We start from the raw sequence: 22,734 nt of genomic DNA, 5'->3' as shown, positions 1-22,734 counted from the left end.
ACCCCCTCCTCTGTGATCTCAGCAATTCCTGACCCTTTGGGGCCTCAGAGGTCACTGGCCTGGGAGAGGGAAAAAGGGAGAGGAGAAGGCCCCTCCTGGTCCCCTTTCCAGGGACAGTGAGAGAAGTCCAGTGGCTAGGGCGGGTGCTGACCCCACCCTGACCTTCCCTGACCCACCCACCACCCAGGCTGCTCAGAGGCTCAGCGCCAGCGTGCAGTGACCAGGCGGTGTCAGAGAGATGGATGCGCTTCTGCCAGCTGCCTCTCCACCCCTGGGCTCCCCCGGCCTGCCCAGGGCTCTGCAGCCCCCTCAGCCTGCCATGCCCTCCCAAGCCCCAGATCTGCCACCGGATGCACCTTAGGACCAAGATGCAACAGAGGGACATGGGCTCACATGGCCCTGGTCCTGCCCATGAAGACCACCCAGGCTTCTCACCAGTTGAGCCTCCCCAACTGGCTGCCCCACGGTCAGCTCAGTGGGTTTCCTGAGGACACCGGCCCGGCTCTTGGGAGCAGCAGATGGCAGCAGGCTGAGGACTGGCGGCCTCAGGGCCAGGAGAGCCTGAGTACAAATCGCAGCTCGGTCATTCACTATGGCCCGGGTTCCCCGGCATACCCCTTGCCATCTCTGTGCCTCAGTTTCCTCATCTGTAAAGTGGGGTGACACTGATCACCCTCCCGGCTGTTCTGAGACTCAGCAAGGTGCCCGGCACACAGCAGGGCCCTCCTTGTCTCACCACAGGACCTGTGCTGCCACCTGCTTTTCCAGAAACACACAGCACAGTGGGCTCCCCACCCCCACCCTAGGACCAGGAAGGAGACCCTGGTAGGAGGGACCAGTGGCATAATGGCTGGGGTCCAGCACAAAATGAAAACAGAGGCCCTTTGTCCAAAAATGAATCCAAATCGCACAGTGCTAAACCCAGCACGGCCCCTCTGAGCTCAGGGACCAGCGTGACCACCCAAGCCACCAGCCCTGTGTCCCATCACACTCCCCACTGCTGAGCCTCACGAGTGAGCTGGGGGTGCCCAGGGCAGATGCGGGCACCCATGGTGTCTGGGGATGTGGTGCTGGGACCTGGCGAGGAGGAGGCTCTGCCCTCTGGGTCTCAGCATCTCCCTCATCTCCTAGGGAAGGCAAGACCTTGGAGAGAAGATGACCCAACTCCCAGCACCTGCTGGCCCTCAGTAGGCAACAACTGTCCCCATCTGTGAGCCCCAAGCCATGTCCAGTGCAGAGCCAACTCCCTCTGCCTCAGGAAGGGTCCCTGGGAATTTGTGGGAGCCTAAAGGGCCACTAGGCAGGGCCGGGACCTCTTGGGACAGGGGTGCCTCCCACCGCCCTCTGCTGCCTGCCCCTCCCGTGGTGCTGTGCCCTCGTGGGGCCCAGGGCCTGGGAGCAGGGGATGGTGATGCCAAATCCCAGGAGCACGGCAGCCTGCAGTGTCATACGGGAGCCAAGGCAGGGCTGCATGACCCCTGGCTCCTGACCTCCCAGCCGGGGTCCCAGGTTGTCCAATCCTGGTAGGGCTCGGGCTGGGCAGGGGTCCCTTCAGGCCAGCACCTCAGAGAGCGGGCGGGCGGGCGGGTGGTGCAGAGTCTGCATGCGTGAGGAGCTCCTGGCCGCGTCACAGCCGCGCTATTCTCAGCGTCTCTCCTTTTATGGCTCCGGAAGTGAGCTGGGGTTGCTGGCAGCCTGGCTGGCACTGGGGAGAGATTGAAATGGAGATGCAGAGAACAGCAGGAAAGCGCAGCCATCAGGGTGGGGGCAGCGTACAGTCCTGGACGCCACCCCCTCCCTGGCACGGGCATCCTGAACCCCCAGCTCTGGGGGCGTCTGGCCTGGCCAGCTGGCAGTGAATCCTTCGTCCTGATTTTGGGGCAGCCACCCTCAGGGTTCCTGCAGCACAATCTGGGCCAGGTGGGCGTCCAGGGAGGTGTGGGGTGGGCACACGGCCTGGCTGGGGACCCAGTGTGGGGGAGCGCCAGGCTCCAGCCCCCCCAGGCCGGACTCCAGTGGCTCCTTACAAGTCCCCCTCATGCTCGTCCCCAGCTCCGTGCTGGCAACCTGACACTGGGGACCCCAGCTCCCCCTCAGCCCTGGACCCCTAAACAGCTCTTAAACCCAGCAAAGCCACTCCCCATCTGCCTGTCCCTCTCTGCCCCCACTGTCCTCCCTTTTCCATCCTCCCCACCAGCTCCAGGCTGGCATCCTGGCCAAGGTGAGGCAGGCCCCGGACCTATCCCTCCCCTATCTCCCCTGCCTCCAGGCTCTGCCCTCTTTGGAAAGAACCCAGATGCCCCCCTGCTCCTCCTTGGCCCCCCACACCACCCTCTTCACAGATGCCCTTCCTCACCTGCCCACTGCTGGCCTCCACACCTCGGGGGTCAGAGCATCTCCAATGGAGCCAGAACCAGGTTCCGTGTGCCCAGGGCAAGCTCAGGGCACACCCCAGTAGGTGTGCAAGAGACGGGTACCCTGGCCCACCCACTCACACTCACACACACTCACACACACAGTCACACACACACTCGTACACTCACACACATGCACACACACACACAGAGACATGCAGGAAGACTGCATTTGTGCTCAGGGGCTCCTCTGGTAGCACACACAGGGGAGGCCAAGGCACGCAGAAGACTCAATCAACATGGAACGAGGAGGTCAGGAAGGCTTCCTGGAGGCAGTGACGTTGGGCCCAGGTTCAGACAACACAGCAAAGCCGACTCTTTATGCTTAGGCGTTAACACCAGGATGTTTGTCAATTGCACAGAGGGTGGTGGGCAGTGGAGTGGACGGGGCATTCTGGGTGGAGGGAGGCTGGTGATCCAGGGCCCATGGGCTCCTCCTCACCCTCTGCCACACCACCCAAGCTGAGAGGGACCTCAGCCTCCATTCGGTCCACTCTGCCCCTGTGGACAAGGACGTGGGGCCAGAGAGGTTGAGCGGCTTGCATGAAGTCACACAGTGCCTTGTGGAGATGCACGATGAGCGGTGCCTGGTTCTTCATCCCGTGCACAGACCAGGCTGGAGGCACCCGCTGTGAGGCGCCTCCTGAGCTCAGCCCCGCCTGCTGTTCCTGCCAGCACACCTGTCTCCCCATGTGCACCCAGGATCTGCTCCCGCAGTGCCCAGATGGCCCTCCTGCAATGTCCCAGCGTGGGCAGTGCCAGTCAGAGGGGACCAGCCTGACCCCCCAGCAAGAGCACCCGGAAGGAAAGAGCTGTGGGTGTCCTTTGCAGAGCTCTGGGTGGGGCGACTTGCTGGTGCTGATGGGTGGCAAAGCCTGCAGGGGGCATGGCGATGCCCACCCCCTTATTTTATGGGGTGCTCTGCACCTCTTTGCACTCCACCCCCTCCCAGGGTCATGCCTCCATCTGGCTTAGTACCTGCCAAGCCTGTCTCGGGCACTTTTGTTGACGGAATGACTGATCACCACACCGACGGGGCAGGGCGGAGCTGGAGCTTCCTGGGAGCACTGCCTCAGCGAGGAAACTGAGGCCAGAGAGGGCGTGGAGGCTTAGGGAACTCACCTACAGTCACACAGGAAATGGAAGTGTCCATGGGACACCTCTGGGAGGTTGGAGGTCTCCCCAAGACCCCAGAGACCCCAGACACACTTCCTGCCGTGGCTCTGGCCTTCCTTGCTGTGTGGCTCAGGCTAATCCCTGGCCCTCTCTGGACCTCGATTTCCCCTTCCGTGCATGGCTGGGGTGGCGGTGGTGAGGAGCGCATGTCCCTTGTCTGCCCATGGTCGGTGGAGGCCTGGGCTCTCGTGACCCCACCGGCCCTGAAGGGATGCCTGTGCAGCTAGGCCAGACTGGCTGGAAAAATACAGAACTTTCCTTGGAGGCTGGACTGGGAGGCGCTGAGGCAGGAGGCAGGAAGGAGGAAGGAGGAAGGAGGAGGGTCTGGTGTGTGGGGGCCCGGAACGAACAGGCTGCTTGTTCCAGGGACAGGGACGCAGCAGCACAGAGCCTGCCAACAGGAGAAGAGGAAGGAAGGAGCAGTTGTGGGGGGGGGGGGGATGGTGGGGTGGGGGGGCAGAAAGAAAATGTTCCCGCAGCCCCAGGGGTCTGGGGAGGCTGCAGAGGCTGCAGAGGGAGGGGGTGTCGGAGGCCCCTAGGCCCACCTGCCCTGCACCCATCTCCCACTGGCCCCCAGGCCATCAGCTTCCATCTTCTGCACCAGTGCCAGAGCCAGCCCACTCCTTGGGGCCCCTCTCATCCCTCAGGGTCTTTCCCAGCCCTTGTTGCCACCTTGGGAACACCAAGCACTGTGCCCATCACTGATGGGGGTCTCCTAAGAACCCTGCCCCATTCCACCCTGGTCCCCTCCAGGGCTCTCACAGAGGCTGTCGGGCTGCAGCAGCTATGAGGCTGGAGGTCGGGCAGGTGGGTTGATGGACGACGGCCTCAACTCTGTCACTTGCCCGCTCAGCAGCCTGGGGCAGGTCCTCCCACCCCTAAGGACCCCTGTGGAAGCTGAGGCGAGAGCATCTACCTGGGTGGCCAAGCAGGAGCAGCTGCGCCCCGGCCTCTCCTCTGCCCCTCTACTTTCCCACCTCAGTCCTTTGTGCCTCCTTGGTCTTTTCCCCAGGCTCAGCCCTGGCCTGCTGTGCACCCCCCCATGCTCTGGAGGTGGACTGGGACCCTCATCCTCAGCTCTGCTCTCTGCCTACCCTGGCCCGTCCCCACTGCAGGTGGCCCTCAGGACGGAGACAGCAGGGCCCTGGTGTCCTCCAGCTGCCTGGACCCATATCCGCCAGCTGCCCCTGCAACTTGCCACCAGGTCTGTGCCACCACTGCAGGAGCGACACCGGGGGCGGGCGCTGGCCAGGCCTCAGAGAACAGAGGAGGTGGGCAGGGCGAAGAAGCCCCCAGAACCTCTCCTGAGGAGCTGAGGGCGGGGCCCCTGGCCACTTCTCAGGCTCCAGACTGGCACTGACGAGAGGCTCCGGCAGGAACGGCTGGGAGAAAACTCGCCAGACCAGGTGGCACGAGGCCAGGGACGAGGCTCCTGGAGCCCCGGAGCTCCCGGCCACCCCTCGAGGCCTTGGCATTGCCACCCACTTTACGGATGGAAAGCTGAGGCTCAGGTGAGCAACTGTCCAATGTTTCCTGACTAGAAAGGAATGGAACAGGAACCATTCCAGCCCTCAGACCCCTCGCCAGTGTCTGCTCTGGACCAGGCCCTGCTTACGCTCAGGCGTTCACCTATGGGCACCACCTGTAGGGTGGTGCAGGGACTCAGCCAGGCCAGGCAGCTGGGACAGCCTTGCCCTGTGCCTGCGAGGAAGAGGCAACAGGAAAAGAGGATACCTGGGGTGGGAGTCCAGCCTGGGAGCCCAGCGAGGTCAGAGGTCAGCAGCTCCTGCAGCCTGTGGAGCCCTGGGCTGGACAGCAAGGGACACCCGGTGGGAGCAGGTGGCTGAGAGGCTGGCCTCCAGGTCTGGCCATGCAGCCTGGGCAAGCAGTGGGCACCCTGAGGGCATAGGGCAGCCTGGTTCTTCTCTTCCAGCCCCACCGGGCAGTAGATGGTGACAGATGAGGCCACAAGGCTGGGGAGTGGTCACATGTGGGGGGCGGGTGCCCGAACCAACCCCTGGGACTGCCGCATTCCTTCTCTGCTGCCGGCTCCTCACTCCACACAGCCCACACAGAAGGGCAGCAGGAGCCCCGGAATGTGTGCAAAGGGTGGGGTGGGCAGGTGTGTGTGGCCAGCAGTGGGCAGGTGAGGAAGGGCCTTTATGAAGACAGTGATGTGGGGGGCCAAGGCAGAGTTGGGGGCCCTCTGGGTTGTTTCCAAAGAGGACAGAGCCTGGAGGCAGGGGAGATGGGGGAGGTGTGTGCCTCTGCGTGTGCCCATGTGTTTGCGCATGTGTGTGAGTGGGGGTGGGTGTGAGCTCTGGCCTGAAGGAGCCTGTGTTTGCCTCTCCCTGCTGAGCAGCGCTAACTGCCGGCACCCGGGATCAGCAGGGCCAGCCTGGGGGAGCAGCAGGATGCCCCAGGTCAGCAGCTGCCCTGTGAACGCTCCTGGCAACCCAGAAAGGCCCTGCCGGAGTGGGTCAGCCAGGGCTGAGACGGTCTGGGGCTGCAGGGAGAGAGCTGACTCCCTTCGCTCTGATCAGGCAGGAGCAGAGGTGGCTGGGCACCCCAGAAGGAGAAGGGAGGCCCAGGGCACAGGGTGGCCCCTGCCTTTCAGAGCAGGTACCCGCACGCCTCTGGGAACCTAGGTGGTGGGGGCTCAGGAACCAGCACTAAGAGGTCCTTCGAGGCTGTTGTGAGCCTGGTGGAGATCTCAACCGTGAACAGAACCTGGGGGTCATGGGCTACCCCACCCTCCCCTGCAGGACCCCTCCTCTCAGGCAGGTGGGGCCTCAGAGTTGTCAGACCTGCGCAGCAGCAGACCAGGTTGGCTTTGAGAGTGGGGATCCCCCAGGTGCTCCCAATCTCCTTGTGCAGGTCTAGCCCCCACCCCCTTCCCCTGTTCCTTCCCCCACCTGCATCCCCAAGCCATGCTGCTCCAGTGGCTGTCAGGGACGGGCACGGGGTGGGGGTGGGCTGGAGAGAGAAGCAGGGCAGGCCCCTGTCAGGAGAGGCCCCCGCCCCAGGTGGATGGGAGTCAGCCTGGCCTCCTTTCCCGAGGCTGCAGTGCGGGGGTTTGGTGAGGGCTTCTGGGGCGATAATTGGGCAGCGATTAAGTGTTCCTGGCAGCTGCGGCTGTTGCCTGTCACCTGTCAGCTCAGGCCTGCATTCACAGCCTCTGCAGACCCTGCTGGAGGGGGTTGGGGAGGGGAAGACGGGGCTCCGCGTGGCACCCCCGACGCTGCCTGCCCTCGTGCCATCCAGGGCAGGCACTGTGCTCTCCCACCGGTCTCGGCTTGGCCACTTCTGGCTTGCTGTTTAGCAGGTGACAGGGGTGGTGATGGGCCACGGGGCATTGAGCAGAGGACACCAGGATTCCTCACCAAGGGCCTGGCTCCTGGTGAGCCCTGCTCACCAGCTGAGCTCCTGCTCAGCCCTGCCTTGCTCACCGGGCCACCTTGGGCACTCACCCTTCTCCAGGCCTGGCTCCCTCCACACAGGTGAGGGAACTGAGGCAGCGGCACCACCTATGACCTTGGCTCACGTGTCCCTAGTCCTGCCTCCTTGTCAGCTTGCTGATGCCTCGGGTGGGGGTGGCAGCTGGAGGCCACTGCTGGCCAGAGGCCTAAGAGCTGTGCCCTGGCGGGGACGTCAGGGGCCACACGGGCTTGTAAACCCTGGCGGGGCTGGCCCCTGGTCATTGAAGTGCTGGCTCTCACAATGGACACACATGCACGGTCAGTGCCCAGCACCCAGACAACACCTACAGGCTCAGGCTGGCCCCAACCCAGACATGTGGCCCTTGGCTGCACTCACCCAAGGCTGCTGGCGTCTGCCCGTCCCGCATGTGCCCACCCAGCTCCTCTCCCCGGGATTCCGCAGTGGAGAAGCGGGAAGGTCCCTGTGCTGGAGACTTCTCTGCCTGGCTCCCCCTCCCAGCTCCGTGGTGCCCCTCCGCCCTCCCTTCTCTGTCCGCCCACTTACCTTTAATTAGAAATGCCAGGAGAGCCATTTTTGGGGAGTTTTTTTGCCAGAAAGACATTCCCCCCCAGGGGCGGAAGGAAGGAGGAGACAGACTGGCTCTGAGGCGGGGAGAGGGCTCCCCGGGAGAGCCGGTTGGGGGGGGGGGCTCAGAGGGTTGGCAGGGAGTGGGGATTCCAGCAAGTGGGCACCTGTGTGCCCTTGAGTGCCTGAATAAGACAGGGGATGCTGGGGGGAGCTGAGGGCTGTGAGTGGGGGGTATGAGTGTGTGTGTGGGAGCTATGAGTGGGGGGTATGAGTGTGTATGGGGGAGCTATGAGTGGGGGGTATGAGTGTGTGTGGGGGCTGTGAGTGAGGGCATGAGTGTGTGGGGTGGGGTTAGAGGAGTGGGGGCTATGAGTGTGTATGTGGGGGTGTGAGTGTGCAGCATGTGTGTGTCTGAGAGAGGGAAAGGGCAGCTGGCAGCAGGAACAAGATGTCTTGATTGTCAGCGATGATGTCCTCATGGCCCTCTGGCTGTGGGGAATGGTGTGTGTCACCCCTGCCTGGGTAACATCAGAGGACCTGAGACCCATGCCTATCCAGCCAGCACTGGAGTAACTCAGGAAGGGCGTCCCTACCCCCGCCAGGTTGCCAGGGAGGCAGAAGGGACCTCCCTCCCGAGGGAGTCTCGGCTTCCGGAGCCCCGCTCCTTATATGGTGCTTGGCTTCCCTCTGCCTCTCCTGATGCACCGTGCTGCCAGCACCGGGCCCCCTCCCTCTCCCTCCTCGCCTCTCCTCCCTCCCCTTCTCCTTTCCCTCTTTCCACCTCCCTCCCTGTCTCCCTCTCTCCTCCCCTCTTCCTTCCTCTTAGAAGTCTTGGAGCCTCTGGCCAGGTTCTTGATATAGCCAGGGTCTTCAGGGCCCATTTCCCTTCACTGGGGGCTGAATGTCCCCTCCATGTCCTCCAAACCCCAGCCCCCCAGGTAGCAGCTGCCAGATTTCCCTGGAAACACAGAAAAGTATTGGGCCTCACCAGAGACCTGCGTATGGGGGCATGGGGCAGCCCTGTCCAGTCACTGCCACATGGGCCCCTGTCACCCATGCACACCAACGCCAGGGCCAGGCAGAGAGAGCCTCTGCCTGGCTGTGCGTCCCTCACACAGAGCCCAAGACCTGGACTCAGGACCCGGGCAGGAGTGAGTGGGAGCTCAAAGCCACATCTGGGAGCTCACATGGAGACTTGCTGAGCCCCTGGGCACAGAGGCTGATGGTGAGGGTCCTTCCCGGGCTCAGCTGCACATCCTGCAGAGCTGGGCGGGCGGGGTCAGGGGCAGTGAGGACCCAGGAGAGCAGTGGCCAGCGCCAGCCCCCTCCAGCCCCCCAAAGAGAGAGGTGAGTGGAGAGGAGGAAGCCCACCTTGGGACCCTGGGAGGCAGCAGATGACAGCCCGCCCAGCGCCCGGGAGGGGGCGTGGGAGGGGCGCCCAGTGCCCGGCTCAGTCCCTCGGTCCCCGCAGGCTGAATGAGCCCCGCCGCCCGGGGTGGGAGGTACGGAGCGGAGGGATTAGTCATCCCGGCCCCGCCATGTGTGCAGGGGGTGGGACCTCCCGTCCCTTGCCGCCCGGGAGCCGAGTGGGCGCAGGGCGGGGCCTGCAGGGGCGCGGGCGGGGCGCTGGCGGGGAGCCTGCGGCTGGGCCAATGAGAAACCGGGCTCGGCGAGCCGGCCGCCCACGGGCCTCGCTGGCTGCATAAAGAGCCGGCGGCCAGGACTCAGCGCAGAGCTCGGGCGCCGCGTCCTCCCTCCGCAGCAGCCGAGCCGGACCTGCCTCCCCGGGCGTGCTCCGCCGGCCCCGCCGCCGGCCCGCAGCGACAGACAGGCGCTCCCCGCAGCTCCGCACGGGACCCAGGCCGCCGGACCCCAGAGCCGGACCACCCTCCGTCCGCCCCGAGGAGTTTGCCGCCTGCCGGAGCACCTGCGCACAGATGGAGCTGGACCACCGGACCAGCGGCGGGCTCCACGCCTACCCCGGGCCGCGGGGCGGGCAGGTGGCCAAGCCCAACGTGATCCTGCAGATCGGGAAGTGCCGGGCCGAGATGCTGGAGCACGTGCGGCGGACGCACCGGCACCTGCTGGCCGAGGTGTCCAAGCAGGTGGAGCGCGAGCTGAAGGGGCTGCACCGGTCGGTCGGGAAGCTGGAGAGCAACCTGGACGGCTACGTGCCCACGAGCGACTCGCAGCGCTGGAAGAAGTCCATCAAGGCCTGCCTGTGCCGCTGCCAGGAGACCATCGCCAACCTGGAGCGCTGGGTCAAGCGCGAGATGCACGTGTGGCGCGAGGTGTTCTACCGCCTGGAGCGCTGGGCCGACCGCCTGGAGTCCACGGGCGGCAAGTACCCGGTGGGCAGCGAGTCAGCCCGCCACACCGTTTCCGTGGGCGTGGGGGGTCCCGAGAGCTACTGCCACGAGGCAGACGGCTACGACTACACCGTCAGCCCCTACGCCATCACCCCGCCCCCAGCCGCTGGCGAGCTGCCCGGGCAGGAGCCCGCCGAGGCCCAGCAGTACCAGCCGTGGGTCCCCGGCGAGGACGGGCAGCCCAGCCCCGGCGTGGACACGCAGATCTTCGAGGACCCTCGAGAGTTCCTGAGCCACCTAGAGGAGTACTTGCGGCAGGTGGGCGGCTCTGAGGAGTACTGGCTGTCCCAGATCCAGAATCACATGAACGGGCCGGCCAAGAAGTGGTGGGAGTTCAAGCAGGGCTCCGTGAAGAACTGGGTGGAGTTCAAGAAGGAGTTCCTGCAGTACAGCGAGGGCACGCTGTCCCGAGAGGCCATCCAGCGCGAGCTGGACCTGCCGCAGAAGCAGGGCGAGCCGCTGGACCAGTTCCTGTGGCGCAAGCGGGACCTGTACCAGACGCTCTACGTGGACGCGGACGAGGAGGAGATCATCCAGTACGTGGTGGGCACCCTGCAGCCCAAGCTCAAGCGTTTCCTGCGCCACCCCCTGCCCAAGACCCTGGAGCAGCTCATCCAGAGGGGCATGGAGGTGCAGGATGACCTGGAGCAGGCGGCCGAGCCGGCCGGCCCCCACCTCCCGGCGGAGGATGAGGCGGAGACCCTCACGCCCGCCCCCAACAGCGAGTCCGTGGCCAGTGACCCGACCCAGCCCGAGTAGAGGGCATCCCGGAGCCCCCAGCCTGCCCACTACATCCAGCCTGTGGCTTTGCCCACCAGGACTTTTGAGCTGGGGCTGACTCCTGCAGGGGAAGCCCTGGTCCAGCTGGGTGCCCCCTCGAGCTCCGGGCGGACTTGCACACACTCGTGTCATCCAGATGTGAGCACCGCACCCAGCGGCAAAGAGCCCTCCCCCCTGCAGGGCTCCACCCATCACCCTCCCTCCGTCTGTCTTTCCGGCCTGGACCCCACCCTCCACACTCTCAGGCCATCACAGAACACCCCAGCTTCCTCATTCTGCTACAACGCCCAGGCCCTCTGGACATCCAGAAAACCAAGTGTCCGGATGGCAGGGGCCAGCGGCCACCAAGCTCATGGGACACCCAGAGCAGAAGCTAGGGCAGAGCCAATGCTGAGGGAGCCTCGACTTCCGGCGCCGCCGCCCTCTCCCGGCATCCGCAGAGCCAGCTGACGCCCTCCCTGCCTCCCAGGGCAGCTGGCCAGCCTCGGGCAGCGCGGCCCCCTCCTCCCAGGGGAGAGTAGAAGTCACACACGCAGCAGAGCAGACCTGATGTCCCGGTGCTTCCTGGCCCCTCAGGTGAGCCCCTGCCCCAAGGCAGTACCGGCTGTGGGGCATCTGAGAGCTGGCGGGATCCGGAGGCTGTTTTCTAGGAGAGCCCACTGAGGCTTGGGCCCCCAGCAAGTTAGCCAAAGGGATGGGGTGGGGCTGGCATCATGGAAGGGGGCATTGGGGAGAGTGGGCCGGGTGGGAGGCAGGGGCAGTTTGCTGAGCCAGCTCTCACATGGACCCGCGCTTTCTCTCCCCCAGCTCCAGTGATTCACGCCCGCCTGGAGGAGAATCAGAGCTCAGCTCATGACTCACCCGTGGCAGGCGGAGGGTCCCAGAGGGGCTGAGTCCTCAAATCCGGCTGAGGCAGCAGCTGGCACCATCAGAGCCAGGAGAGTGACAACAGGTAACGGAGCACCACCCTTCCACCCAGACCCCACCATCAGCTGTCCCGGCCAAATGAGCTCCTCCCCAGACCCCAGACACCCTGGGGCCCAGGCCACTCCCCAGTGTTCGGGCACGCTGGGAGGCTCTGACGGGGTCGGGGGGCCTCTGCCTTGGAAGACCAGCGCCATCCACCGGCCCCAGCCCCTCCCCGTGGAGCCCTGGCTACTGTCCTGCCTGGTCCTTCACTGCCCACTCTCCTCTTCTTTCAGGTCTCAAGGTTCCCACAAAGTCTTTGCTGCTGTGCTGGGCACCACCCACCCCTCACCTTGCAGGCTGCCTGCGTGGGAGGCGAAGTCCCAGGACAGCCCAGAGGGGGGCTACAGAGAGAAGTCGGCTGCAGCAGAGGGCAGGAGCCCCAGCTTAGCCCTGAGCGCCAGCGCGAGGGCCAGGCCCTGCCCCTAAGCCCGCCCCGCTGGCCGCCAGCTGCCCGTCCCCAGAGCCACTGCAGCAGGAGTCGGGCCCTGCCTCCCTCCCAGCAGGGAAACCCCGCCCGCTGCCAGGCCATCCTCTCTGCCAGAGGCTTTCATGAGCCCCAAGGCTGGGGCCACAGCTCCTACCCCTGCCCAGCAGCCCTGAGCTCAGCTGCAGGAAGGACATCCCAGAAGCCATGTCTCCTGGGGCGCTTCCAGGCATTCTGCCCTGCCCCGACACCAGAACCCTGGTGCTGGTGGGCCACTAGCGTCTGCAGCCTAAGCAGGTGCTGGCTCAGGGTTCATCGTTCTGCCTTGTCCACTGGGCGACCAGCCCTGCAGACCACTCTGACAAGTCTTCAGCCCACACCCTGCCAGCCCCACAGATTTTATTTTTGCACATAAGCCATAACCAATCCTCAAGGCTGGCACAGGCTTTGGGGAAGCCCTGGAGCCTGTGAAGACCCTGGAAACCTCATGAGGCTGTGGCCAACCCCTGCCCCTTGCCCCACACAGACCAGGCCTTAAATGTCGGTCCAGGCCCTGTGCACCTTACCCCAAAGACAGACTCTTTTTGTAAGATTTTGTTAATAAAACACTGAAACTTCCTGGAGTGTTCATGTTGTTTCTTCTGTGTGCTTGGGCTGGGCAGGGGTGGAGCTGCAGACACAGGTCCCCCGGCCCAGAGGGTGACCCTGGAGACCCCATGGGTGTAGTGAGAGGTCTCCGGGGGCTCGGGGGAGCACCAACAGGGCAGCCTCCATCAGGGTCCTGGATCCTCAGGGGGAAGCACCCTCAGGGATCCACACTGCAGCCCCACTACAGCCCCATTGCAGCCCACTAGGCCTAGCTCAGCCCTGCCTCCAGGCCCGAGGTGGCCATCAGTGAGGGTGACTGCTGACTGGGGCAGCCCTGTTCATGCTGAGCTCAGGCCTGCCCCTCTGTAAGTCCTACTGGCACATGGGGTGTACAGCTGGGTGCATGGGGGGATTACAACTAGGGCTTGGCCCACACAGCCATCTCAGGCTCCGGAGCCCTGCGGACCTAGTCAGCGCAGACCCCAGCTGGGAGGGGACCCTGGCCATTCCTGGTTGCCAGATCATGAACTTGGTCTCTCTGAGCCTCAGTTTCCTTATCTGCAAAACAGGGCATCTATCCTCAGAGCATCTGTGCTGAAGAACTTGGAAACAAGGGTAACTTGATGCCCTGCGGGACATCAGCCTCCCCCACCTTTGTGGGGGCACTGGATTCTGAGGGGCTGTGGGAGGTCAGCCTCCCCTGCGTTTGTGGGGGCACTGGATTCCGAGGGGCTGCGGGAGGTCAGCCTCCACTGCCTTTTTGGGGACACTGGATTCCGAGGGGCTGCGGGAGGTCAGCCTCCCCCGCCTTTGTGGGGACACTGGATTCTGAGGGGCTGCGGGAGGTCAGCCTCCCCCGCCTTTGTGAGGACACTGGATTCCGAGGGGCTGCGGGAGGTCAGCCTCCACCGCCTTTTTGGGGACACTGGATTCCGAGAGGCTGCGGGAGGTCAGCCTCCCCCGCCTTTGTGTGGACACTGGATTCTGAGGGGCTGCAGGACGTCAGCCTCCCCTGCCTTTGTGAGGACACTGGATTTCGAGGGGCTGCGGGAGGTCAGCCTCCCCCGCCTTTGTGGGGACACTGGATTCCGAGGGGCTGCGGGAGGTCAGCCTCCCCTGCCTTTGTGGGGACACTGGATTCTGAGGGGCTGCGGGAGGTCAGCCTCCCCCGCCTTTGTGGGGACACTGGATTCCGAGGGGCTGCGGGAGGTCAGCCTCCCCCGCCTTTGTGGGGACACTGGATTCTGAGGGGCTGCGGGAGGTCAGCCTCCCCTGCCTTTGTGGGGACATTGGATTCCGAGGGGCTGCGGGAGGTCAGCCTCCCCTGCCTTTGTGGGGACACTGGATTCTGAGGGGCTGCGGGAGGTCAGTCTCCCCTGACTTTGTGGGGACACTGGATTCCGAGGGGCTGCGGGACGTCAGCCTCCCCTGCGTTTGTGGGGACACTGGATTCCGAGGGGCTGCAGAAGGTCAGTCTCCCCTGACTTTGTGGGGACACTGGATTCCGAGGGGCTGCGGGACGTCAGCCTCCCCTGCCTTTGTGGGGACATTGGATTCCAAGGGGCTGCGGGAGGTCAGCCTCCCCTGCCTTTGTGGGGACACTGGATTCTGAGGGGCTGAGGGAGGTCAGTCTCCCCTGACTTTGTGGGGACACTGGATTCCGAGGGGCTGCGGGACGTCAGCCTCCCCTGCCTTTGTGGGGACACTGGATTTTGGGGGGCTGTGGGAGGTCAGCCTCCCCCGCCTTTGTGGAGACACTGGATTCTGAGGGGCTGCGGGAGGTCAGCCTCCCCTGCCTTTGTGGGGACACTGGATTCGGAGGGGCTGCAGGAGGTCAGCCTCCCCCGCCTTTTTGGGGACACGATTCCGAGGGGTTGCGGGACGTCAGCCTCCCCTGCCTTTGGGGGGACTCTGGATTTCGAGGGGCTGTGGGAGGTCAGCCTCCCCTGCCTTTGTGGGGACACTGGATTCTGAGGGGCTGCGGGAGGTCAGCCTCCTCTGCCTTTGGGGGGGCACTGGATTCTGAGGGGAAAAAAGAGATGGCCTGGGTTAGGGATCAGCCCCTACCCATCAGTGTTCAATGAGAAACAGGACTGATAGGAGACAGGAAATTCATTGCAAGGAATTGTTTTACTCAATGTAGGGGCTGCTGAGCCAGTCCAAAATCTACAGGGCAGGCCAGAACCTTGGGGAAGGGGCTGAAGCAGGCACGTGAGGGTGTTATTTCGTCTGCATCTGGGAAGCCTCAGCTCTGCTTTTATGGCCTTTCAAGGGACTCAACCAGGCCACCCAGGTTCCCAAGGATGCTCTTCCTGAAAGCACCTACGACAGACCTTCGGCACAACACCTCTGTTAAGATTTGATTGAGTGACTGAGAGCAGTACCCCGGCAAGGTTGACCCTCACAACCATCATGGTCATTTGCTGCCGGAAGTTTCCCACCCCTCTGGTGGGGTTGCCCTGCTCCTGGGGATCCTGGGCCAAGCTGCGGGGTCAGCTGGTGGGTGGTGTCAGCTGAGCCCTGCTGGGAGGCGGGGTGCATTGCACCTGCAGGGTTCTGGCACTGAGCTCACTGCTCCTGCAGCAGCGAGGGGCCCTGGGAGAGCAGGAAACAAGAGGAGACTAAGCAGAGAGAGCCACCTGCTGCCAGGAAATGTCGTCACCCATGGCGCAGGGCGCTGAGCAGGGCTCTTCACGGTGAAAGGGCCGCCTCCGCCCCACTCTTCCCTTGCATTTCTTTTAAATAACAAAGCCGCTGGAAGAACGGGAGAGGAAATTGGCAGGAACAGGAAGCTGGGCACCACGGTGCTGCCTGAAAGCAGTCATTTGTCTTGGAAGTACTACTTCTCACATGAAAAGCTGGAAGCTGTTGATGCTTTTCCCTTTTAGTAAAAAGTTACTCCCTGTAATTGTGGAGCAGGCCATCGGAACTCTTCAGTTAACTGGAGGTGCAGCTGTGTCACTCTGTTCCCAAGGAAAGAGGCCGGAGGCTGGAGGGGTGGGTGGTCGGGGGCAGAGGGGCCCAGACCCTGTGCAGCTGTCTCTCAGCCTGAAGAACAGGTCCCAGAACAGGGTGTTCCCTGCCATCGGCCCCTCTCCACCCCTCACTGCTCCTGCCCATCTAGTTATCACAGACCACTCAGTCTCACCCCTTCACTGTAGCGTGGGGAAACTGAGGCACAGAGACGGTCCTTGCTTGCCTCAGTTTGGGGAAAAGAATTGAGTCTGGGGGTAGGAACACCCAGGAAGCCCCTAGAGGTTCTTCCCGCAGACCCAGTTTGGTGGGAGGCCTCTGAGCCAGGGAGCCCGGGTCAGATCCCCATAGGGGCAAGCGCCTTTCCATAAAATCCCGCCGGTCTCACGGAGCTGGTGTATGGGGGAGAGGGCAGACACCTGGGCCCCTCTGTTGCCTTCAAGGCTCAACCGAGTTTAAGTCTCTCAGTCCCAGCAGGGTCACTGTTGAGGGCTGGTGGTGCCACTGGGGGTTGCAGGGAAAGTGATGGGCTTGGGAGAGTGTGTGAGTCAGTATAAAGCAAGGTTGATATAACAGAGGCCCTGCAAATGTGGGGGGCAGTCTCCTGTCAGGGAAGCATGCAGCTGGCGGCTGGGTGCACCTGTTCATTCCAGAGCTTCTGGATTTCTTGACACTCCAGGCTGCTACCCAGAAGGGGCAAGAGACGGCCAGGGGTATGCCACGATTGTAAAGCTGAGCCCAGGAACACCACGGCCCCATGTTGCCTCTGCCCTGCCCAGTCCCAAAAGCCTGGACGCATATGGGAAGGAGGAAGGAAGGATCTAGGTGGGCAACCAGTGGACAGAAGCCGAAATGCGTTTGGGAAGGAGGGAGGAAGGATCTAGATGGGCAACCAGTGAACAGAAGCCACACTGGAAATTGTTTAGGGTGGTGTGTGTGCAGAGTGTGACCTCGGCCAAAGATGGCCTGGCCTCTCCCCTGGGCTCCTGGGAGGTCACCACTAGGCCCTGAAAGTCCGACCTGGTAAGAATGTCCTAGTCCACCTGCGGCCTCAGGCCACACCTATGGTCCTATGTGACTTCAGTGGAGGCTTTGGGCTATGTGGCATCAGCTCTGCCTCCAGAAGGGCTGGAGACGGCTCAGCCATGTGGGCGCCAACCAGGACCACGAGACAAACCCCAAGGCAGGAGCTACCTTGGTTGTTGATGTTCCATGTGCCTTGACCCACATCACGAAGGGAGGGGCGGGGCCTAGCTCTGTCCATGACCCCAGGGGAGGACAACCCGGAGCTCTGTGTCTGGACCCTCCTGGGCTCTGTCCCAGGCACCTCTTTCCATTCTGGTTTTATTTTTTATATTTTTTGAGACAGGGTCTCTCTCTGTCACTCAGGCTGCAGTACAGGGCTACAGTCACAGCTCACTGCAGCCTCGACCTCCCAGTTCATGCCATCCACCCACATCAGCCTTGCAAGTAGCTGGGACCACAGGCATGCACCACCACAACCGGCTAACTTCTCCCTCCCCTCCCCTCCCACCTGCCCTCCACTCCCCTCCCTCCCCTCCCTCCACTCCCCTGTCTGCCACCCTCCACTCCCCTCCCCTCCCTTCCCCTCCCTTCCCTTCCCTTCCCCTCCCTTCCCTTCACTTCCCCTCCCTTCCCTTCCCCTCCCTTCCCTTCACTTCCCCTCCCTTCCCTTCACTTCCCCACCCTTCCCTCCCCTCCCTTCACTTCCCCACCCTTCCCTCCCTTCCCCTCCCCTCTCCTCCCCTCCCCTCCACTCCCCTCCCCTTCCCTTTTCTTTTCTTTCTGAGATGGTGTCTTGCCATGTTTCCCAGGCTAGTCTTGAACTCTTGGGCTCAAGGGATCCTCCCACCAGGCTGATTTTAATCTACATCTTTTCCCAGTAGGAATCCACAGTCACGGATATAATGGCTTCCAGGGGCAGTGGGGCCCTCCTAGAGAATCACATCTGAGGTGGCCGCCAGGAGCCTGGGCTTCTATAGTTGGTGTCGGAAGTGAGGGTGGCGCAGTCCTGTGGGCTGTTCCCAGCCTCCCAGGTGTCAGGGCTCTTTTCTAGTTGGCAAGGGCCTTTTAACTCCAGGGAGAGTTCAAGTTAGTACAGAAACTTAATAAAGAATCAAACCTGAAATATTATTATTTTTGTCAAGAAATTACATACGTTTTATATTTTACAGCATTTTAACACTGAAAAGAATTTGGCCAATTGGAAGCCATGGAGTGCCCCTCATGATGCCAACGGCGAGTGTCCAGGGATCTCCCGCTCTTCGGCGAGTGTCCAGCGATCTCCTGCTCTTTGGCCCTCTGTCTCCATCTCTCTGGGTGGAGCTGGGGGAGGAACAACAGGAGGGGGCAGGTGAGACGGGTCAAAGCTGCGTGACTCCTGTGGCTGTTGGGTGAGGAAGGAGTGAAGAGGGTGGACAAGGGGTGAAAGGCCCTTCATAAGGAGGAAGAGGAAGTTCAACAAAGAAACGCCAGGCATCCAGGGGCCAAGGAACCCTTCCCTTTCTGCCTTGGTTCCCGTGGGGCTGAGGTCCCAGGGTCGAGGTGGGAATCAGGAGGCTCATGCCAGGTGACATTAGAAGGCATGTCGGGGCTCAGTGCAGCCTGGTCCTGGGCTCCCCACCCCAGCCCTGCTCCCACCTTGCCCTTCCCCATAAAGTCTGTGAGGTCCAGAGGGCCGTGCTCTCCTCCAGAGGACAGACACACTCCAGGGCCTGCCCCAGTGGCCCTGCTCCCAGTCCAGGTCCCTCCCACAAGGGCACCTGAGTCTTGAGGTGGCCATCTCTCAGTGGAGGGGTGGCTGAGGGTGGTTCTTTGTGGGGATGCAGGCTGGGTGTTCACAGCCCCTCCCCATAGAGCCACCCCCAGGTGGTGGGGTTGGGAGGGGGAGGTGACAGGGAGGGCAGGTGCTGACTCTGCTATTTCAGTGCTGTTGGAGTGCTGAGCACCTGTGCCTACACACTCCCTTCCCAAAAGAATCCTGTCCAAAGACTGGACTTTGGACTTTTGAGTTGATGTGGGAATGTGTTAGGACTTTGGGGCTATTGGGATGGAATGAGAGCATTTTGTATGTGAGAAGAACGGGAGTTTTGGGGGCCCTAGGTGGAATGCTATGGTTTAAATGTCCCCACCAAAACTCATTTTGGAATTTAATAATTGCCTTGTGGCAGTGTTGAGAGGTGGGACCTGTGAGGGGTGACTAGGTCATGAGGGCTCTGCTCTCATGGATGGATTAATGTTGCTATCTCAGGAGTGCGTGAGTTATCGTGGGAGTGGCTTTGTTATAAAAGTGAGCTGTCTTGTGTGCGCTCTCTTGCCCTCCCGCTTTCTGCCATGGAAGAACACAGCAAGCAGGGCCACACCAGATGCTGGCGCCATGCTGCTAGACTTTGCAGCCTCCAGAACCATGAGCCGAAGAAACTTTTCTTTATAAATTATCTGGTGTGTGGTATTGTTATAGCAGCAGAGAACAGACTAAGACACACGTATATGAACCTGCTGGGGTTCCCCATATGAAGAGGCTCCCCTATGACAGGGCACCCCTTACAACAATGCTCCCTTATGCTGTGGCCCCCGCCCACAGCCCCATGTTTCAGATATGAAAACAGGCTTGAATGGTGCAAGGGACCTGCCCACAATTGCCATGGAACCAGCCAGACTCCCTCTCCCCATGCCTGGTGCCCAGGAGAGGCTTGCGATGATGACTTTGAATGGGTATTGTCGAACCCTCCTGTGTCCGACTCCAAGCCCTGTGTTTATTCTACTTCTGGGCCACCTCCTTTTAGACAAGGTTCCTTGTCTAAAGGTTTCTTCCTGGTTTTGGGCGATGGGAAGGGGGCCACTGAATTTGCCACAGCTCTGTTCTGTTGAGGGTCAGAGAGAAGGTGGTTCCTTTGTTCCTTTGCCTGACCTGGGGTGAAGGTAGGGCTCCTATCCAGAAGCAATCTGCTTCCCAGTCTCACGGATGCCTAGCCCTGGCCACCCATGGAGCCTCCCATTGGCCACGCATGGCCCCTGCTCCAATCAGTCACTGTCTCCTGGCCCTGGCAACGCAGTGACCCTCACCCCTAATTACAGACACGGGCAGGATGGTGAAGCTTCCTCCCAGCACTCCTGGGGACTCCCCATACACACATTTGCAGGGATCCCAGCTGGCACCCTACTTTTGTAGGTAGCAGGTGACATACAATAGTCCATTTCTTCCAGGAATGAGGCCAGCATCCCACCCAGCTCCGGCTATGGGGTGCCCAGATGCAGCAGCCACGGGACAGGTTCCCCGGCCCTCCCTCGACCACCACCTCTCTCTGGGATGGGCCTTGGGGCTGTAGTGGCACTCCTGGTATGAGTGGGGAAACTGAGGCCCAGGAGAGGCAGAAAATTACCAGCGTGAACAAGATTGCCTCCTCGGCCTGTCTGTGTGTGCCTGGGCTGTGCTGTGGGCCCTTGGTGGGCAGCAGGCAGTAAGGTGTCCTTTCTCAGCCCCGTCCTCAAGGGTCCTCTCCCTTCTGTGTAGCCCTAAGTGGGCATCGCTCTGCCCGCCCAGGTTGGCAGTCTGTCTTTACCCACTCCAATACTGGCCCAGATGACCACAGATGAGCCAGTGCTGACCCTGGCCACCTCATGGGGACCCTGGTGAGAGCAACTAGGTCCGAGGGGGGGGGGGCAGAAGCCAGACCACGGGTGCTGCCGAGTGCCCTTCCCAGAAGCTGTGCTGGGAACCTGCGTTGGAACACCAGGCTTGGCTCTCCCCAGGACCTTGTGCCCCCACCCTCCAGCCTTGCTCTTATCTCCGGGCCACGGCCCACCCTCTACTGTACGCTGACTCTGACATCCTGGGCACTTCAACTGAGAAAGTCCAAAGCAGCTGTCCTGGGGGTCCTGGTCCTGCCCGTCCCCATCTCCTAAGGGTCTGGCCACCCCACAAGGCCACTGGGCCAAGCTCCTCTATTTCTGTAATTGCCATGGGAGCAGCTGGGGTGTGCCAGCCTCACACTGTCCCCTACCCTGACTGCACTTCCTCCCCACCCTGCCTCTTCCCAAGGCCACCATGGGACTAAGTTAATATTCAGTGCTCACTTATCGCCACCAGCTGGGCACAGTGGCTCACGCCTGCAATCCCAGCACTTAGGGAGGCTGAGGTGGAAGGATGGCTTGAAGCCAGGAGTTCGAGACCAGCCTGGGCAACATAGTGAGACTCTGTCTCTACAAAAAGTAAATATATATAAAAAGGTCGGGTGTGGTGGCTCACGCCTGCCATCCCAGCACTGTTGGAGGCTGAGGCTGATGCCGGAGGATTGCTTGAGCCCAGGAGTTTGAGACCAGCCTGGGCAACATGGTGAGACCCCATCTCTACAAAAATACAAAATAAAATTAGCCAGGTATGGTGGCGTGCACCTGTAGTCCCAGCTACACTACTTGGGAGGCTGAGGCAGGAGAATCACCTGAGCCTGGGAAGTTGAGGCTGTAGTAAGCCCTGTTCTCACCACTGCACTCCAGCCTGAGCAACAGGAATGAGACCCTGTCTCAAATTAAAAAAAAAAAAGAAAGAAATTACACCAGGGTGGAATACTTTCCATGGCAGGGGACTCTGATTGTGCTCCTTTCCGACACAGCACCTCGATTCTCCTGGAATTTCAGGTCTTGCCTGTTTTGCCGTGGTGTCTGGTGCAGTCCTGCTGGAAAATGTCAGTATGTCTCTCCACACTCAGGGGACCTGGGGATGATGGGACCTACGCCCTGGGAGTGGGCGTGGTGGACGAGGGTGGTGGTCCGGGAGCCTCCTCGGTTCACATGCTCTCCCTGGACATGTGGCCTGGCCTCCTCCTCATTCCCGGATGAAGCGAGAGGCTTGTGGTCCACTCAGACCCCTCCATCTCCTGGGGCCCTGTCCATGGTAGGAAGGAAGCCTGGGCACCCTGGCCTCTCCTTGAAGCCTGGAGCCTGCAAGGAGCCCCTAAGTGGGGTTTGTCCCTTTCTCTCACCGTCCTCAGCGTCCTCTGTGCAGGGCTCCATCCCACGCAACATTCCACTGGGGGCACCTTTGTGTTTGTTTTCTGTTTGCTTGTTTCCTGGAAACCTCCCTCCTGGAATAAAAACATCTTTAAAAGCTAAAATTGATGACTGAGGAGCTCCTGGGCCCGTGCCCCTCTGCAGCCGGCCACCACCTCTGGGTAAAGCCCACATTTCCAGCTGTCAGGCCTCCCGGCTCCGCCCTCCCCTGCCCCACCGCTGGGGCGAGGATCTCCCTCCTGGGCTGCTGCTGTCTCCCCTTTCCCCCCAGCCCTGCCTCTCCCTCTGCCCCCTTCCCACTCTCCCTAGCCCCCTCTGGTCCCTCCAGAATCCCTTAAAAGCAAAGCTCCCAGGGAGGATTGGGTGGGTTCCCCTGGTCCCCCACCCTCATCCCTTGCCCCCAGCCTAGCCAGCCTGGCACCCACCCTGGCCTGGCCTTGACTGCTGTTTCCCACTGCCACCTCTGTCCTCCCTCTGACCACCTTCTTCCCCGAGCCCTGGGCCTCAGGCACAGGCCCTGCCTCAGTGACCTCTGAGCTCAGCCTCCTCCTCAGCTCAGCCCTGGACAGAACCGGGGCTGGTGGGTATCCCCTTCTCCAGCGTCTGGTCCTGAGTCCCTTCCCATGTCCATGGCTGGGTCCCACTGACACCTGGCTCTGACCCTGAGGGAAAGTGTTGGGCCGGGAGGAGCCACATTGGGAGCTGGTGCTCAGCCAGAAAGAGCAGGGTCCGTCCGGCCACTGTCCTTTCTCTGAGCTGCAACCCCATACACAGCCTTGGCCTGCGGCCAGTTATAGGGGTCCATCTGGCTGCTGTCCTTTCTCTGAGCCACCACCTGGTACACAGCCTTGACCTGGGGTCAGTTATAGAGTGCTGCGGGATGCTCCACGGGCGGCGTCTTGCTCCAAGGCTGCCCTCAGAGACAGCAGTTACTCAGCCCAGGATGTCCACCAGGGGTGGGGGAGCCCTGCGGATGGTTCCCAGCTATTCCTCCAGTTTGAAG

General features: G+C 62.1%; 1 protein-coding gene across 1 annotated transcript; it reads left to right on the top strand.

Moving 5' to 3' along the window:
- The first annotated feature begins 9,323 nt into the window (after nucleotides 1-9,323).
- ARC (activity regulated cytoskeleton associated protein) lies at nucleotides 9,324-12,758 on the top strand. Its single transcript, XM_016959966.4, has 3 exons — nucleotides 9,324-11,323; nucleotides 11,555-11,699; nucleotides 11,950-12,758. Exon 1 carries the CDS (start codon nucleotides 9,536-9,538, stop codon nucleotides 10,724-10,726), a length of 1,191 nt encoding a protein of 396 aa, XP_016815455.1. The 5' UTR covers nucleotides 9,324-9,535; the 3' UTR covers nucleotides 10,727-11,323; nucleotides 11,555-11,699; nucleotides 11,950-12,758.
- The last annotated feature ends 9,976 nt before the right edge of the window (nucleotides 12,759-22,734 follow it).

This window comes from Pan troglodytes, chromosome 7, assembly GCF_028858775.2.
Source record: "Pan troglodytes isolate AG18354 chromosome 7, NHGRI_mPanTro3-v2.0_pri, whole genome shotgun sequence".
NCBI classification, from domain to species: domain Eukaryota; kingdom Metazoa; phylum Chordata; class Mammalia; order Primates; family Hominidae; genus Pan; species Pan troglodytes.
Note: the sequence above shows the minus strand (reverse complement) of the source record. Positions and strands in the feature narration are given on the sequence as shown.

Bases quoted from the DNA above. Each gene is read 5' to 3' on its own strand.
- ARC (XM_016959966.4), top strand. From the start codon at position 9,536: ATGGAGCTGGACCACCGGACCAGCGGCGGGCTCCACGCCTACCCCGGG.